The sequence below is a fragment of the Raphanus sativus genome, unplaced genomic scaffold (assembly GCF_000801105.2).
Source record: "Raphanus sativus cultivar WK10039 unplaced genomic scaffold, ASM80110v3 Scaffold0488, whole genome shotgun sequence".
NCBI lineage: Eukaryota > Viridiplantae > Streptophyta > Magnoliopsida > Brassicales > Brassicaceae > Raphanus > Raphanus sativus.
The window spans coordinates 1-17,307 of NW_026615806.1; the positions used below are offsets into that span (position 1 = coordinate 1).

Consider the following 17,307-nt stretch of genomic DNA (forward strand, 5'->3'; position numbering starts at 1 on the left):
GGTCCTAAAGCCCCACGTACGGTGGCTCCACCGCTACTTCCACAACTGAATTCCTTGTCGTCCTCCACAGAGTCATCTCCAAAGATTACTTCGAGATCGTCCTTTTTGATCTTGAACTCAGCCTCTATGTCTAGCTGACTGGCGGGACCAACATCGACCGGTGAAAGTTCAGAGACAACTAGTACAAGGAACAGAACAAGAGATTGAAGAACACTTTCCTTGTATATTAGAAACCTTTTAAACAATCTCCCTAGATCTGTTTAATCCGATTTACACTCAGTCACACACGACTAGAGACGGACCAGCTTCTAATCTCTCTAACTCGAGATAGTCGAACTGTTCACACACGAACTTCGACCTAACCAGAACTTGACAAGAACACACCTCTTACTCAAGCTTTTCTCATAAAACGCGTAACCTAAATCTACCCAAGGTAATTCAGTTATATACGCCTCACAAATATCTTCTTTCCCAAGATTACGATAACACCAAATCTTCTTTACTTTGCACCAAAGTAACGACTCCAGCCAATGAGCGTCCGACACGTCATTGTCTCATAACCTCTCCAAAGAATCATGTTACACACGATTCCACTCGTGTAGCACATCGCTCAGTTGTTCACGCAAGTGCTCCAAACCTTGAGCTTACATTCTCCCCCTTTTTGTCTGAATGTGACAACCCAAGCATCCTGCAAAAAATCAGTTCACACCGAACACACCAGAAGATATCCAGACCAGAATTCATGACACTCACTCACAATAGCACAAAGATCAATCATCAAAGATAGATTCATAAGATTGCAAGGAGTTCAAACATCACATAGCATAAGTTCTGATTCATACAACACCGATAGAGAAAAATGAAACAAAAAGCCGCGAAAGACACAAGAGTGCCTTCAAAAAGCTGAGATGCCTATCACACTTGATCAGCCACTGTCTTCTCCTGCATCTTCATCTGCTGCCTGTGATTGCGAAGCCTCCTGAACCGTGTAATCTCCCCCTGCTTGGTTGCACATACAGACAAAAACACATGTTAAGAATTCAGAGAACTAACTCAACAACCAATAGGATACGCTTACTCCTTAGACGAATACGGATGGCCTTAAGATCACTAATGGCACGGTCAATGTTGTCAGCAAGATCTGGATGACTTGAATCAGCACCTGATCCTCTCCCTGCCTTTCCATCCTTGACCACTGTTTTAGGAAATCCAGTCTCTTCTTCATCATGATCATCCGGTGGAACCACACGCTGGAAAAGCAACACTTGCTGGATGAGAGTGGGAAAAATGATCCGACGCTTCTTATCCTTGTCGGTTTTCCCAGCCATTGTCAGAATCTGATTGTACGCAATCTTCCCAAAGTTGAATCCATGATGGTGATACATCATGTAGATGAACCTGAGCCGCTCCTGATTCATGGATGTGCAGTTCATAGTAGGAAGCCAGTTAGAGCACACGAGTTTATACAGAACCTGATTTGTAAGAGTGAGATACTTAGAGGCCATGCATTCCCAACGATTGACTCGTTCTCCACTGAGAAAGCTGCAGACTTTATCAATATCCTCATGAAGCCAATCTGGATCCTCCGCAACCTCAGGAATGCAGTACATCGTGTTGATCAGTTCTGGAGAGAAATCAACGAGCGATCCACGGACATAGACACCAAGCCCATCACCTCGCTTGACAGCATCAGGTATGTTTGCGATGAACTCACGAACCACAGCCGGCTGATATGCATCAGCATCAATGACAGTGTAAATCAGTCCGGAATGAAGTATCACCTTTTTGATGTCTGCAAGCTTCTCATCAGTAAGAGTCAGGCTCTGATGATCCACAAACTTTCGCTCCTTCAGATCCCGATACCGTGCTAGCGCTGCAGACGTCGCAAATCGAGCAGACCGAGGAGGTTTCGTTGGTCGGAGCAACTGAGGATTAGCTTGGTAGAGAGCCTGAAAAGTAGCTCTGCTCGCCTCATATCTCGTTTCTTGAGGAAGAAAGTTTTCTTTCATGGAAGCATCAGAGTCACCGGAGTCCTCGTCGGAGGCGTTGGTTTCGGACAGAGATTCGACCTCCTCTTCAGATGGTTCCGGCGGTGGAGTGCATCTGGTGCGCCGACGAGCTTGCTTGCATGAGTTTGTTCGAGTCGCGGGAGGCTCTGAGGATGACTGATTGCCGGAGGAGCTTGCAACGGAGCTTCGAAGTCGCGAGCTTCTGCGCACAGGTTGCATGTCGCCTTTGGGAGTGTGAGAGAGAGAGGTGTCGGCCAAGAAGAAAGAGAGGTAGCACACAAAAAGCCTTTTTGCCTTTAAAAAAAAAACCTAACACACTCAACCATTCATTAGTATTGCTTATGGCAAAAGGCCCAAGCTCAGCCCAAACCAACATAAGAAATCTTTCATTTTTTTTAAAACCCATAAGAACATGTAACCAAAAGTGGAACGACAACACTTATAAGATGTAAGGGAGGAGAAAGAGATTTGAATTGTACCTCCACAAGCAGCTAATCAACTGAGCAACAACCAACCATTTATTAAACACACCAGCAAGGCACACTCTTATGCCTTTTGTTCGAGAGAAAGATACCAGACACCATTGAACCATACACAGCTTAGCACCAAAAGTTTCATGGAGTAAAATCAGTGAACACAACTCAAGTCCTTTCAAGTCTATCAGTCGAACCAAGCTCCACTGTAACACTCATCTGTGTTGGTCTTGGAACCATGTTTTAGGTGTCTTGTGTGGTCATCTCTTCTACTCGATGCACTATTCCTTCTCGTGTCCCAAGAGAGTATCACTCAATATGGTGAAGTAGGAATCTAGACCAGAGACAGAGTGGGGTAACAGCCTGTTCCGACTGAGCTACTTCTAGAGAGTGATATCACCTCTGCCTAGTCAAGACAGTGATCAACTCAGAGTCAAAGTGTGGTAACACCCAGCTCCAAATCGAGTGTCTGTCATTCCAGGCCTTACATTTGTCTCTTCAACTCGACAGTCCATTTTAAGTTGTTCATCAAGAGAGAATCAATCAATATTCACGAGTTAATAATCGAGACCAGAGGCAAAATGGTATAACATCCTGCTCCGATTGAGTTAACCCTAAAGAAGGATGTCGTCTCTGCCTAGTCAGGACAGTGATCGAACTCAAAGTCAAAGTGTGGTAACACCCAGCTCCAACACGAGTATCCATCACGCCAGGCCTTTTACTTGCTTACTCATTCAGTGTGTTACACATCGATTTAGTCGTTTGACACAAGTACTCACTTTCATGTTTGAGACAAATGAGTGTGACAGAAGGAACTGAAGTAACCAATTTTCCAGAGAGAGCTTGGTGGTTCAAAGTGTTTGTGTTGCGATGAGTTCACTGTGTGTAGTCCAAGTATATGTACAGGTACCTTCTTCTCGCATAGGACTCATTTAGAGATTGACAACTCCCAACGCCTTCCTGAGACCTAGGAAGGTGTTGTAGTCCAATGGCTTGGTGAAGAGATCCGCCAGTTGTTTTTCAGTTGATACATGCTCAAGGATCACAATTCTCATTTCAACCAACTCCCTCACAAAATGATGTCGGAAGTCCACATGTTTGGTACGTGAGTGTTGAACAGGATTTTTGGATAGATTTATGGCACTCATATTGTCACAGTGGACTAGCATGTGATCAGAAATGATACCGTAGTCTACTAGCATCTGTCTCATCCAAAGTAATTGTGTGCAACAGCTTCCCAAGGCTATGTACTCTGCTTCGGCTGTTGACAGAGACACACAATTCTGTTTCTTACTGTGCCATGAAACCAGATTATTTCCGAGAAAGAAGCATCCACCAGACGTGCTATGTCTATCATCCAAACAACCTGCCCAATCAGCATCACAGAAACCTGCAAGATTCACATTAGTCTCAAATGTATAATGAAGTCCAAAATCCAACGTACCTTTCACATATTTGATGATGCGTTTGACAGCATTCATATGTGATTCCTTTGGTCGAGCTTGGTAGCGTGCACAGATGCCCACACTGAGACATATATCGGGTCTGCTTGCCGTGAGATACAATAAGCTGCCAATCATAGCTCGATATAGTTTCTCATCCACAGACTTTCCATCCTCATCTCTTGATAGTTTCATTGTTGTGCTCATTGGAGTGCGAGCAACCTTGCTTGTTTGCATCCCAAACCTCTTGATAAGGTTCTTAGCATAAGTGCTCTGAGAGACAGTAATGCCATCCGACTGTTGCTTGATTTGTAGTCCAAGAAAGTAGCTGAGCTCTCCAACCATACTCATCTCAAATTCCTTCGTCATCGTTTGAACAAACTCGTTTACCATCGATGTAGATGTCCCACCAAAGATGATATCATCGACATACACTTGAACAATCAGGATATCATTGCCTTTTTCTCCTATGAACAGGGTTTATCAACTCCTCCTCGTTGGAATCTCGCCTTGATAAGAAATTCAGTCAGTCTCTCATACCAGGCGCGTGGTGCTTGTTTGAGTCCATACAGAGCTTTCTTGAGCCTATACACATAGTCAGGAAAGTGAGGATCTTCAAATCCTTTTGGCTGTGCCACATAAACCTCTTCTTGTAAGATTCCATACAAGAAAGCACTCTTGACATCCAGTTGGTAGAGCTTGATTCGGAGATTGCAAGCCATTCCAAACAGTAATCTGATTGACTCAAGTCTTGCGACTGGTGCAAAGGTCTCATCAAAGTCAACACCTTCTATTTGAGAGTATCCTTGCCCTACAAGCCTCGATTTGTTCCTGATAACATTGCCCTCTTCATCAGTTTTGTTCTTGTGTATCCACTTGGTTCCAATGATGTTAACTCCATCGGGTCTTGGAACTAACTCCCACACTTGTAATCGTTCAAATTGCTCTAGTTCCTGATGCATTGAGTCTGTCCAGTATTCATCATCCAGAGCTTCCTGAAGATTTTTTGGTTCGATCAAGGAGACGAAACATTCTACTGTGTTCATTTTGACTACAAAGCAAGCCAGCTTTACCATCTCCTTAAAATCGATTTGCTTCTTGCGTGTGACTCTCTCATCAAACACACCACCAATCACATCATCAGCTGAATGATTTTTATGAACTTTAGCCTGATCAAGATCAACTTTTATTGCATTTGGCTCAGTTTCCTCTTCGGACTCGTCCTTGATTTGTGCTTTTGCCGGTGCTGTGACAGATGGTGTTACACAGTCGATGGTTTGTGTTACACTGTCTTGATAGAATCCAACACTATCATCAAACACAACATTTATCTTGTCACTAACCAACTTTGTGCGTTTGTTGAACACTCGGTAAGCTGAGCTGTTAGTTGCATATCCAAGAAACATCCCAATATCACTCTTGGCTTCAAATTTTCCTAAGTGGTCCTTATCATTCAGAATGTAACATAAGCAACCAAACACATGCATGTGACTCAGATTAGGAGTTTTTCCTTTGAAGATCTCATATGGTGTAGTCTTCGTCTTAGGTTTCACATAGACCCTGTTGATCACATAGCAAGCGGTACTTACTGCTTCTGCCCAGAATCCAGACGGGACATTATTACCACACAACATGGCTCGGGCCATCTCTTGCAAAGTTCTGTTTTTCCTTTCGACAACTCCATTTTTCTGTGGGGTTCTCGGTGCTGCATACTGATGGCGAATCCCCTGACTCTGACAGAACTGATCAAACTGCTCGTTTTGGAATTCACCTCCATGGTCACTCTTGATCTGAACTATACCTCCTTTCTGTTGCTTGAGTTGTAATGCCAAGATGCGAAAGCTCTTAAGAGCATCAGACTTGTTCCTCAAGAAATCAACCCAGGTATATCTTGAGAAGTCATCAACTAGAACGAGAATATAGCGCTTTCTAGCAATGCTTTCAGGCGTTATTGGACCCATGAGATCCATATGAATCAGTTCCAGAACTCCCTTCGAGTGAATCTCAGCAATCTGTTTGTGTTGGACTTTGATCTGTTTACCCTGGCAACATCCTCCACACACCGTATCAGTCTGACTCTCCAGATCAGGCACTCCACGTACAACTTCAGCATTCACTAGTCTTGTCAGACCATTAGTATTCATATGACCAAGTTTCTTGTGCCAGAGATCAATCTTTGATTCCTTAGCCGAAAGACGGGTATGTGAGGGTTTCCACATGTAACAGTTATTTCCTGAACGAACTCCACATAGAACTATGTTTCCTTTAGCATCAACTGCACGACACTCCTTGCTGTTAAATATAACTTCCAGTCCTTCATCGCAGAGTTGACTTACACTGATAAGATTGGCCTTGAGTCCATCCACATAATACACATTGATAAGTCTAGGAAGATCAGGTCTCTCAAGAACGCCAACACCTCAAATTTTTCCTTGAGCTCCATCACCAAAAGTCACTTTGCCTCCTTTGATGCACTCAAGTTTCTCGATGTAGTCTTGTCTCCCAGTCATGTGCTTGGAACAACCACTATCAAAGTACCATGGTGTGATTTCCTGACTGTTATCTTCGGTGCTTGTGAAAGCAACATTGCTTGTCATATTGGTTATACTGTGCATCACGGTGAGATTGCAGACAATTTCTTGTTCAGACTTGGTGTGTAGCACAGCATTTTCAGAATGTAAGACAGTCTGCGAAGCTTCCTTGTAGTTTGGATAGAGATCTCGTTTGGCAATCCAGACATGTCCATATGCTGATGGCTCCACAAAGCATACGTTCATTCTCCAGGCTCTTTCATACTGTTGACGACGACGGTAGCAGTATCTGACATGATGTCCACGTTTTCCACAAAATTGGCACCCATTGCCTCGTCTTCTAGTCACACGCATTTCTGCTATTGGTTTCAGTGTCGTCTCAGCTGTTCTCTTGATTGTCTCAGATTCCAGTTTTCTTTCCTCCGTTGTAGCACTTTTCACAAAAACTGTGTGTTCTCCAATTACAGCTGACTTTGATGTAGAGCCTTGAAATCCTAAGCCCCAGTTAGCACTCGGAGATTGTCCCAAAGTAAGAATTGATCAAGTTTAGCTGTTCAGATGAGAGCATTTTGACTTTCTTAAGATTTTCAGAAAGTTGGGACTCCAGCAACTTGTTCTTATCAATCTCTGAAACCAGTAGATCTCTCAACTCATCAATCCTTGTCTCACTTAGCTTCTGTGTTCTTGCTTGCTCAGTCATAGCTCTCTTCAAAGCTAATATCTCCTGATCAGCTACGTTGATGATTGAGTGACTCGCAGTTTCCACAGAGGGTTGATCCAGCTCCAGTATATTGACTTGCGCCTTAAGCATCGCCTTGTCCTTAAGTAACTGTAGATTCTCGTGACTTAGTTCAGCGAATTTGTCAAACAGAGTTTTGTACCCTGTTTCCAAATCATGTATAAGCTCATCATCTTCTTCTTCATCACTTACGACTGCTGTGTCGTTGGATATCTTTTCTTCTTCTTCTCCGATCAGCGCCATGAAGTTAAGATGCATCTCCTCACCGTCACTGTCACTTTCTGAGTCGGTGTCACTGAAGCAGGCTAAGGATTTATCCTTCTTCAAGGTATTAGGACATTCACTTCTGGTATGTCCAATTCCCTTGCACTCAATGCATTTCAGCTCTCTTCTCTTGGCTAGAGGACATTCGTTCCGGAAGTGGCCATATCCTTCACACTCGTGACACTGCAGATCCTTCCTTCTAGAACTTTTGGATGAATCTTGTCTTGAGTGTTGTGAGCTTCCTCTATCAGACTCATTTTTGTGAAAGCGTCCATTTGACCGGTTTCCACCCTTTTCCATACGCTTCACAAATTTATTGAAGTTTCGTGCCATCAATCCCAGATTTTCTTCGATCTTTGATACTCTGTCATCCTCCTTTGATTCAGATTTGAATGCAATGCTCTTCTGAGTGCTCGCCAAACGATCAGACTTTTCAAGGTCGTGAACCTTCAGGATGCCAGATAGTTGATCAAATTTCATCTCATCAGTGTCAACAGCAATGTTCAGAACTGCTTTGTATGCTTCGAAACGTGGTGGTAAACATCTCAGCAGTTTCTTAACTAAGTCCTTCTCCTCATACTTCTTCCCGAGGACAGATGATTCACTGGCTAGTTCACTGATCTTTGAGATAAAACCATCAATTGGTTCATCATCTTCCATCCTAAGGTTCTCAAATCTTGAAGCAAGATGATCAATTCTAGTTCTTCTAACACTGGTGTTACCCTCGAAGTGATTAACGAGAGTATCCCATGCTTCTTTAGCTGACTCACACCCCTGGATGATTTTGAACTGTTCCAGGTCAACTGCAGCAAAGATGACAGTAAGTGCCTTGGAGTTAAATTTAGATGCAGCCTTTTCAGAGTCAGTCCATTTGTCTTTGGTCTTGGGACTCAGGGTTTGATCATCCATAAGAACGGTAGGGACAGACCAGCCATCTTCCACTGCCGTCCAAGCATCCTCATCAATCCCTCGTATTAGGTGTCGCATTCTAGCTTTCCAATGCCCAAAGTTGGATCCATCGAGGATGATCGGTTTCTGTAGAGTAACAAGTTCCTTCATGTTGTCCATAAACTCGCAGGATCTCAACCTGTTAGTAGTAGTAGATACCACAGAGGTTTCCCGCTCTGATACCAAATGAAAGTTCAGAGACAACTAGTACAAGGAACAGAACAAGAGATTCAAGAACACTTTCCTTGTATATTAGAAACCTTTTAAACAATCTCCCTAGATCTGTTTAATCCGATTTACACTCAGTCACACACGACTAGAGACGGACCAGCTTCTAATCTCTCTAACTCGAGATAGTCGAACTGTTCACACACGAACTTCGACCTAACCAGAACTTGACAATAACACACCTCTTGCTCAAGCTTTTCTCATAAAACGCGTAACCTAAATCTACCCAAGGTAATTCAGTTATATACGCCTCCCACAATATCTTCTTTCCCAAGATTGCGATAACACCAAATCTTCTTTACTTTGCACCAAAGTAACGACTCCAGCCAATGAGCGTCCGACACGTCATTGTCTCATAACCTCTCCAAAGAATCATGTTACACACGATTCCACTCGTGTAGCACATCGCTCAGTTGTTCACGCAAGTGCTCTAAACCTTGAGCTTACAACCGGAACCACTGTCCCTGGTCTAACCTTCTTTTGGAACTTCCTGCTTGTTAATCTTAGAGATTTGATTTCCTTAACTGGCCACTGGATTAAGTTCTTCCCCGTCTTTGTGTCCAAGAGAACAGTTCTCGGGACTCCATGACGAATTGAAAGCCTAACTTAGACAACAAGGAAGTATTATCTTAAAACCCTATTTTTCATACCACGTAAGGTTAAGAAATCAAACCTGAACAGAAGACCAACCCTTCTGTACATCAGCTGCTTCGCTATCAGATTCACCAATCCAACCCCATAAGATTCTCCGTTCCTTATGTTGATCGTAAAATGTCTTGGATGCATAAAATTTACCGTAATCGTATCTCAAACCGGTACTGATCCCGACATCGATCGAAGGATTATCCGGGACCCATGTTCCATTAGAATCATGGTATGTCCCAATGGCATAATGGTCAATTCTAGTATCGTCCATGCTAGCCTTCACGATATGCTTAACGTCCGGTCCATTAACCGAAGTGTCAAGACCATGGTGTTTAGTCTTTGAGACTGGATAAAAGTCAACACACTCCCACATTCCTGTGTTTGGGACTTGGTGCAACAGTATATCGTGTTTCTCGTAGGTCTTGAAATCGACTGTGTCATAAACCAAAGATATTCCTGTTCTATTGACTTTGGAGCCAATAGTGATCCGCCATTTGCCAGCTGATGTCTTCCACGCAGTTGTTGGGTCACGGAAGTCCTTAGCACCGATACCCGGAGGGGGTTCGAGAACCGGGTTGCCAGAGAACTTAGTCCATTTCAACAAAAGTGGATCATTGGGGTCCTCAGGATAGGCAAGGTTTTGGACCTAAATGCATAATAATAATAATAATTAATTTTAAAATTATCAAAGAATTATATATATTTTATATTAGGCTCTCATAAGTATATCAAAAGAGTAACTGATATAAATTCAAAAGCATTATGAATCAAAGACTTAGTTAACAAAGATAAGGATCTTCAAAAATCAAAACCTGGACGAAGTTGACGGTGGAACCAGTGTAGAGCATGACAATAGAACCATCGTCAAGGAAAGTAGCCGAACCGGTCCAAACGCCGTTAGCATCATACCATCGGTCAGGAACCATGGCGAAGGGGAGGTGAAGCCAGTGTATAAGATCCTTTGACACGGCATGACCCCAAACAATGTCACCCCACACGGCTGCATTTGGGTTATATTGATAGAAGAAATGGTACCAGCCCTTATAGAACAATGGACCTGGACAGCTGTTTAACCTTCCGTTTCTCAATAATTAAATTATAGAGACCAGAAAAGGTCAAACTTTATCTTTTTTTTTTTTGATCAAAAGGTCAAACTTTATCATAATGTATAGTTGGGCCATAATAAGACAATGTCTAAAATTTTCGTTTAAGATATATAAAATCAACAGATATATATTTAGCATCTAGAAAATTAGCATAAATCTATATAGTTGATCACGTGTTACTAAATATATCACCCCTATAAAGTATGATGTTCCAAAGATTACTGGGTTGGTAAAACGAGTTAAATCAGACCAGAAAATAATATCTCAACACACGATAATGGGCAAGCAATGGTTTGTTCCAGTGATATAGGAGCAATACTATTGATGAGTTTACTCAAATCGTTTTCTAAAAACTAATATATTAATATGAGTTATTCTTGGGTTCACCCCCTATGTTGAACCTTTAGGTTCACCAACCAATAGTTTTTAAGTATTTGATATTTGATATCTTTAAAAAAAAGAAACATAATTGAATTTTCAAATTAGATTAAAATAAAAAAAATATTAAATACATAAAAAATAGTAATAGTTACAAAAAAAAAATTAATATTATTAAGCCTTCACTAAAATACTAAATCATATACCCTAAATCCTAAAACATATACCCTAAATCCTAAACCCAAAAATTTTAGGTAAACCCTACGCCTTTTGATAAATCTTAAACCCTAAATCATAAATATTAAAACCTAAATCATAAAAACAGTAAACCCTAAATTCTAATCACTAAACCCTAAACCCTTGGGTAAATCTCGAACCCTTGGATAATTCATGAACCTGTAGGTTCACCGACCAATATATAATGTTTGAGTTTATGATTTATCCAAGGGTTCGGGGTTTACCCAATGGTTTAGGGTTTAGTGATTATGATTTAGGGTTTAGTGTTTTATGATTTAGTTTTTAATATATGTGATTTAGGGTTTAGGATTTATAAAAAGGTTTAGGTTTATCTAAAATTTTTGGGTTTAGGATTTACCTAAGATTTTAGGGTTTAGTATTTAGAGTATAGGATTTAATATTTTACTAAAAGCTTAATAATATTAATGTATTTATTTTTTGTAACTATTACTATTTTTTATGTATTTATATTTTTTATTTTTAAAATACAATATAGTTTGGAAATTAAATTTTGTTTTCTTTTTTAAAAGATGTCAAATATCAAATACTCAAACACTATTGGTTGGTGAACCTTGAGGTTCGGGTGAACCTAAGAATAATTCGGATGTAACTTAGTTATGCAACTGGAGCTCATTATTAAGAGTCCCTCAATATTGTTGATAATTCTCTTCTTTCTTTTTTTAGTTTCTTTAATAATTTTTTTTTTGGTGAGATATTTTTGTAATAATGATACTATCAGTTGTGGTCTGCAATCGACGTGCCTTGTTGCCCATTTACCAATATTTTTGGGTTTTAGATATATCCATTTCTGATAATAAGTTTTCCATTTTATGAAAAATTATAAGGTCAAAGGAAAAATATGTAAACTTCTAAAAGCACAAAAATAGAAGGAGACTTCAATGTAGGATCTAGAGCTTACCATTAGGATCTGCAGACGAAGAATCAGAAATTTTGCCATTCACAATACGCCATCGAATGGGGAAACAAAAAACAAGAAACATAAAAGATAAAATAAATAAGAAAATGAAATGATATATCTTCTATATGTAACCGAAATACAATGAATTGTTTGATTACTATTAAAATTCTCCGTATTTGAAATTGTAAATATTGGATATCAGAGTTGCTTAACTAAATAACTATATGTCTCTTAACTTCTTTTTCCTTGCTCCGTTACTATGTCTCTTAACTTGTGTTCGTTATGGAACTTAAATACCTAAAGAAAAACAAAGAATACAAACATTCTTCGATGTTGTTTGGGAAAAAGTGGAAGCATTTTTTAAAAAGACTATTTTAGCTATAATTTTATATATAATTAATAAACCAAGCTTTGTTGTTAATACCGTTCATCCAGTTTTTTTCGGGCTGGAAATGAAATGCCGTTCGTTGCCACGACAACATGGTGTTGTTCCATGCAAACGCTTCTCCATTCCGATCATCGAAAACATTCCAAACCCTCTTTTCGGACACGCCGGCCAAACGAGCACGAGTCTCCGCCATTGTTTCATCATTTGTGCCATTTTTAGGTGTGGAACCGTCTGTGACGACAAAAGCAACGTACAAAGCGACCAATAGAAAACCGGAACAGACAGCGAAATAGACTTTGATGGGTCTTCTCCGGACTGTCTCCGAGATCGAGTTGGAACTTGAATCGGAAAATGAATCTTGTTGGGAACTGACCAGCAAGAGAGACTCGGAGCTTGCCATTACTGTTCTGTTTTGTTATCTTTAGATTTTGTGATTGTAACAGAATGTGGCAAGCCCTATTTATAATAAAAATCAACCCCCCAAAAAAAAGAAAAACAAATCTGAAAATAAATATAAAAATATTGATTCAGATAGGTAGATAGACAAGAGAGATAACTTGATTGGGTCGGCAAATTGGAGCTGTAGTTTTGTATATATATAATGTATTGAGGTTCGGTAGTTTTTGTATGTATAATGTATTGAAGTTCATATCTACAGATTAGAAGTTAATAGTTTAATTTAATAACTATATACTATGATGGGTTTTATACTCCGCCTCCCTACTACTAAATATAGTTGGTAAATGCCCTAAGAACATGATTAATTCTGCGCAGGTTCTTGTTTGATTTTTTTTGTCTGATAAAAAAAAATTAAAATTCGAAGACTACAACGTGTCAGTGGGATCCACGAACAGTGGAAGAACTAACTTAAACTCGGTCCTTATATAAGACGCGGAAGACACAGTTTTTATAAAAACTGTGGAACCCACCTCTTAGAGCATGTGCAATAGTGGATTTGTGGATGGAATCCTTAGGATTAGTTTAATATTATTTTTTATTTTTTAAATAATTAAGGATTCTTATAACAAAAGTGTGTGCAATGGTGTTACTTAATTATGAGTTCTTAAGTGTTGATGATACAAAAAAGCTAATTAGTTCACTCTTGATATGTTTATATATTCCTAACTATTGCACACACACTTGGTATTGCTGGTACTCTGAGACAAGATCGTTCATGTTGCTTTCTGCTTCTGTGAACTCCATCTCAATGTTGAGTTCCCAATGAAAATGGATGCCATCTTCAGACCGGTGGGAGGGATGTCACAGACTGTCAACAAAGTAGGAAGAGTTCTTGTTCTGCACGTTCATCATCTGCTCGTCGACTTCCTTTGTGCTCATCTTACCACGAAATATGGCAGAAGCTGTGAGGTAACGCCCGTGCCTTGGGTCAGCAGCACACATCATGTTCTTGGGAGTCCCACATTTGCTGGGTGAGTTTGGGGACAGTGAGGGAGCGGTACTGCTGAGATCCTTTTGAGGTGAGAGGAGCAAATATCAAATGGTTCAAGTCACCAACTGTATAAAGAAAAAAAAAGAGAGAGAACATGTATATAAGTTACCTCCTTGCCACATAAACAAACATGCACAACAAAAATGCTTATTAAAGAGCAAGCAGTATACTTTCACATCAACAAACATGCACACCTCTTGTGTTAAATGAGTACAAAACATACCAAAGACTCAGATGACACTTAATATGCCATTGGTATAAGAGAATAGTAGCTCAATAATGTATTCTGTTGATGAGATCAATGCAGATGACCAGAGAATAACAACAGAGCTAATAACACAGAACACAGGAGGCATATACATACAAAAGAACAGAAAACTAAACACAGTCACAAAACAATAGGTTACATACAGCGAGAGCATCAATCAAGGCTATTAGATACTGCAAATTAGAATTGCTATACAAAACAATGACCAAAATCATGAAAGTCTCTGTGAAAGTATCTTCCACCATAAAAAGCAATGACAAAAGAGACTAAGGAGAAACTAAATCAATGAATCAAATAGAGATTTTACTCACACGCCAGCATCGTCATGACCTAGAAGCTTAATAGGTGTGCCGGATTTGGGAGAAACGATGGTATCGTCAGGAACCTCGTTCGAAAAAGAAAAACTCAAGTCGCTCTTGATCGTCTCGAACCCAAAGATTCCACCTCTCTTAGGGTTTCTCCAAATCCGATTCGATTTGCAACTTTCTCTCCCGTCTTCTTCGCAGACGACGTTCTCCTCCGTGGAGAATTAATTTTTTTTTACAAAAAGAAACCCAATCTTCCATCGCCACGTGTTTAAAGGACCGGGTCCTTCTATTCCTTATTTACGGACTGATCCGTAGTAACAGTAGCCAAAATATTATATTATATTTCATTTATTGTAAGATTAATTCCTAAGGATTTGGGAAGGACTACCGTTGCACATGGCCTTAAGAACCAAGTTAAGAGTCACCGTTAATGGTGCTCTAACATATCGTTTTGATTCACTTTCATTCTTTGCGTTGAAGTTTATATTGATTTTATAGAATCACACACAGAAAAAATCATTTATATTATACTGTTTATGTATATATGTATATATGATTGGCTCTTTCTAAAATGTTCTCTGACCGTCACTTCATTTTTCTATTAAATATGTTGTAATTATGAAAGATTGAACTAAAAACATATGTAGTCTTACCATATAAATACAAAAGGACATATTTTGATGAAAAAGGTTGTTGAACCAATTTACCAAATTATTGCATATATTTCATAAATTATTATTTAACCAATCTATAGCGTATTTTTTCCTTTTGACGATAAAATGCTATTTTATTACTCAAACCACATCGGAGTAGAACAACCCCAAAATAAAGTGTTCTATAAAATGATTGAGCAGTTCTAACTAGGAAATAAACAATCTCATTATGTCCTTGAGGAATATAGGATATTTTGAAATCGATAGAATGTTCTCGTGCATGCTTGAATCTCCTTTAGCTATGTCAAAAAAGTTGGCCATGCTCGAGATTGCTTTATCACTATCAAATCTTTGCAATCAATCCCAAATGCTGACATATTGAATGATGTAACAAGCTCTCCATTTTCCAGTGTAGCGCTTCTAACTCCGAATGCAATGGAGACCCAATGTTGTGTTTGTGTTTGATCCAAACTCTCAGATGGTGCATTTGCCGTGAACCATGCTTGACATTCTCCTTCTGCATATCTAATCATCTCAAGTGGGTCTTTATCAATCCCTCTAAATAATTAATCATTCATTTCTTTCCAGAGATACCAAATTATCCATGGATTTGTCTCTATGTCCATTTCCGAATCTTCAGTTCTATTTTTTCTCCATAAAAGACAATCCATGTCAGTGTATATGCTGGACACATGGAATACATTTGGATGAGAAGGCATATGATGCGGTCATCAAACCAGTGGTCGAACCAGAGATCAACCAACCTGCCCAAACCGGCCACTTTGGAGGTACCAGCGACAGAGGTCCAGTCCCAGGCGAATATCTCAATAACCAGAAGGTCTTTTGTCATGAATCCAATTTTCCTAGAAGGACAACTCATCAAGGATTCACTGAGACTTGGAATTACAAGAAAAGCTTCACGGAGGAAGAAGTTATGAATTTTACAAACCGGAGGTTCCCCAGCCCATCCATCTGCGAGTACCCAACTTTTCAAGGAGATTCAAGCCCAATGAAGGAGCGGCCTGAACCAAAGCCAATCATAGGATTCAAGAGGAGTCTCTCATCTTTCCAGGAAGTCCAATATCAGGAGAAATGGCCACGGAATTATGAAGTTATGATCCATTCTCCAAAACCGGTCAAACCAGTTCTACACCTGCCTCAATTGGAAGCTAACCGGTTCAATCAGCTTCAAACCAGACATTGGCGTCCAGGAGATCATTTAAACCAATCAGGAGGTATTGAAGAAGTCCTTAGCTACACCAGAGCCCAGGAGATCAGCTGGTTCAATGAAGAGTCACTTAAATCAAACCGGAGCTATTTATGGCAAGATTGGACAATCTATCGGTTTGATCATTTCTCAGCCATTCCAATCCGACCAGAAGACATCAGGACTAAACCAAGACGTCCAGGAGACATCATAGGAGTCCAAGAAGAGTTCCATGAGTTTCTATCATGCACCAGACCCCATTGGATCAGGAGGATCCACTCTTACACCAAACTGCCTTATTTGGAGATCCTTGCAATAAAGCTCCAACAGCTCTTTTCTCTTCAGTTAAGGCACGACCTCAGCACCTTGCAGACCATAAAGAAGATTCCCAGGAAGCTTACTTACCCCCTCAAACCGTCCAGATACAAGAAGAACATCAGCCACATTCATTTGGCCAAGATTCTCACCATTAAGCCTCTAACGGCTATATTCCATGGAGCCATCAAACCTTTGATTTCCTTTGCTTTTATTTCAATTTTATTTCTTTCCTTTTATCATTTTATGACTGTTAGAGTCTGTCTTGGTCGAGCCTATAAATCTCTAGTCTTTGTTTCATTGTAAAGCACCCATCTTTGAAAGTAATAAGAATTATTCATTTTTCTAGTTTTCTTAAAACTATTGTTTGAAGTCTTTAGAGTTTGTGAGAAGCAGCTCCAGAGCATCCTGACTTATCAAGGCTCCTGTCCATAGGGTCTTGTGGCGTCCTCAATCCACCCTTCCTTCCATCCCATTCATTTTCCAAGCTTGAGAGAGTTACACAACCAGCAAGCAAAGCACCATCTCAATCCACTTCAATCATCAACTGATTAGGCTGAGAGTGATACACATCCAGCAGCCTAATTCCATCCTATCCCTTGTTTATTTATCTTGTTTTATTCTTATTATCATCAGTATTTCATCCCTTTGCATTTGCTTCAGTTTTGCTTTATAAAAACTCATAAAAACTCATAAAAATCTATCTTCTTTGTTTTCAGGTTGAACCTCAGTTCATCAATTCATATGGTCTGATTTCCAGGCTGTATCATTTGGTATCAGAGCTCAAGCTCCTGACTAA

General features: G+C 39.9%; 1 protein-coding gene and 1 pseudogene across 1 annotated transcript; both read right to left on the reverse strand.

Moving 5' to 3' along the window:
• Window positions 1-5: 5 nt before the first annotated feature.
• On the reverse strand, window positions 6-12,707 carry LOC130502296 (acid beta-fructofuranosidase 3, vacuolar-like; the record flags this gene model as incomplete). The annotated part of the gene is made up of 6 exons (XM_056997067.1): window positions 12,344-12,707; window positions 11,920-11,928; window positions 10,092-10,336; window positions 9,308-9,925; window positions 9,089-9,219; window positions 6-162 (listed from the first exon to the last, which is right to left on the reverse strand). Coding segments are annotated over exons 1-6 (1,524 nt in total), but the record flags the coding sequence as incomplete, so codon positions are not given.
• Window positions 12,708-13,432: 725 nt separating this feature from the next.
• LOC130502297 (tubulin beta-1 chain-like) lies at window positions 13,433-14,352 on the reverse strand (annotated as a pseudogene).
• Between the last annotated feature and the right edge of the window lie 2,955 nt (window positions 14,353-17,307).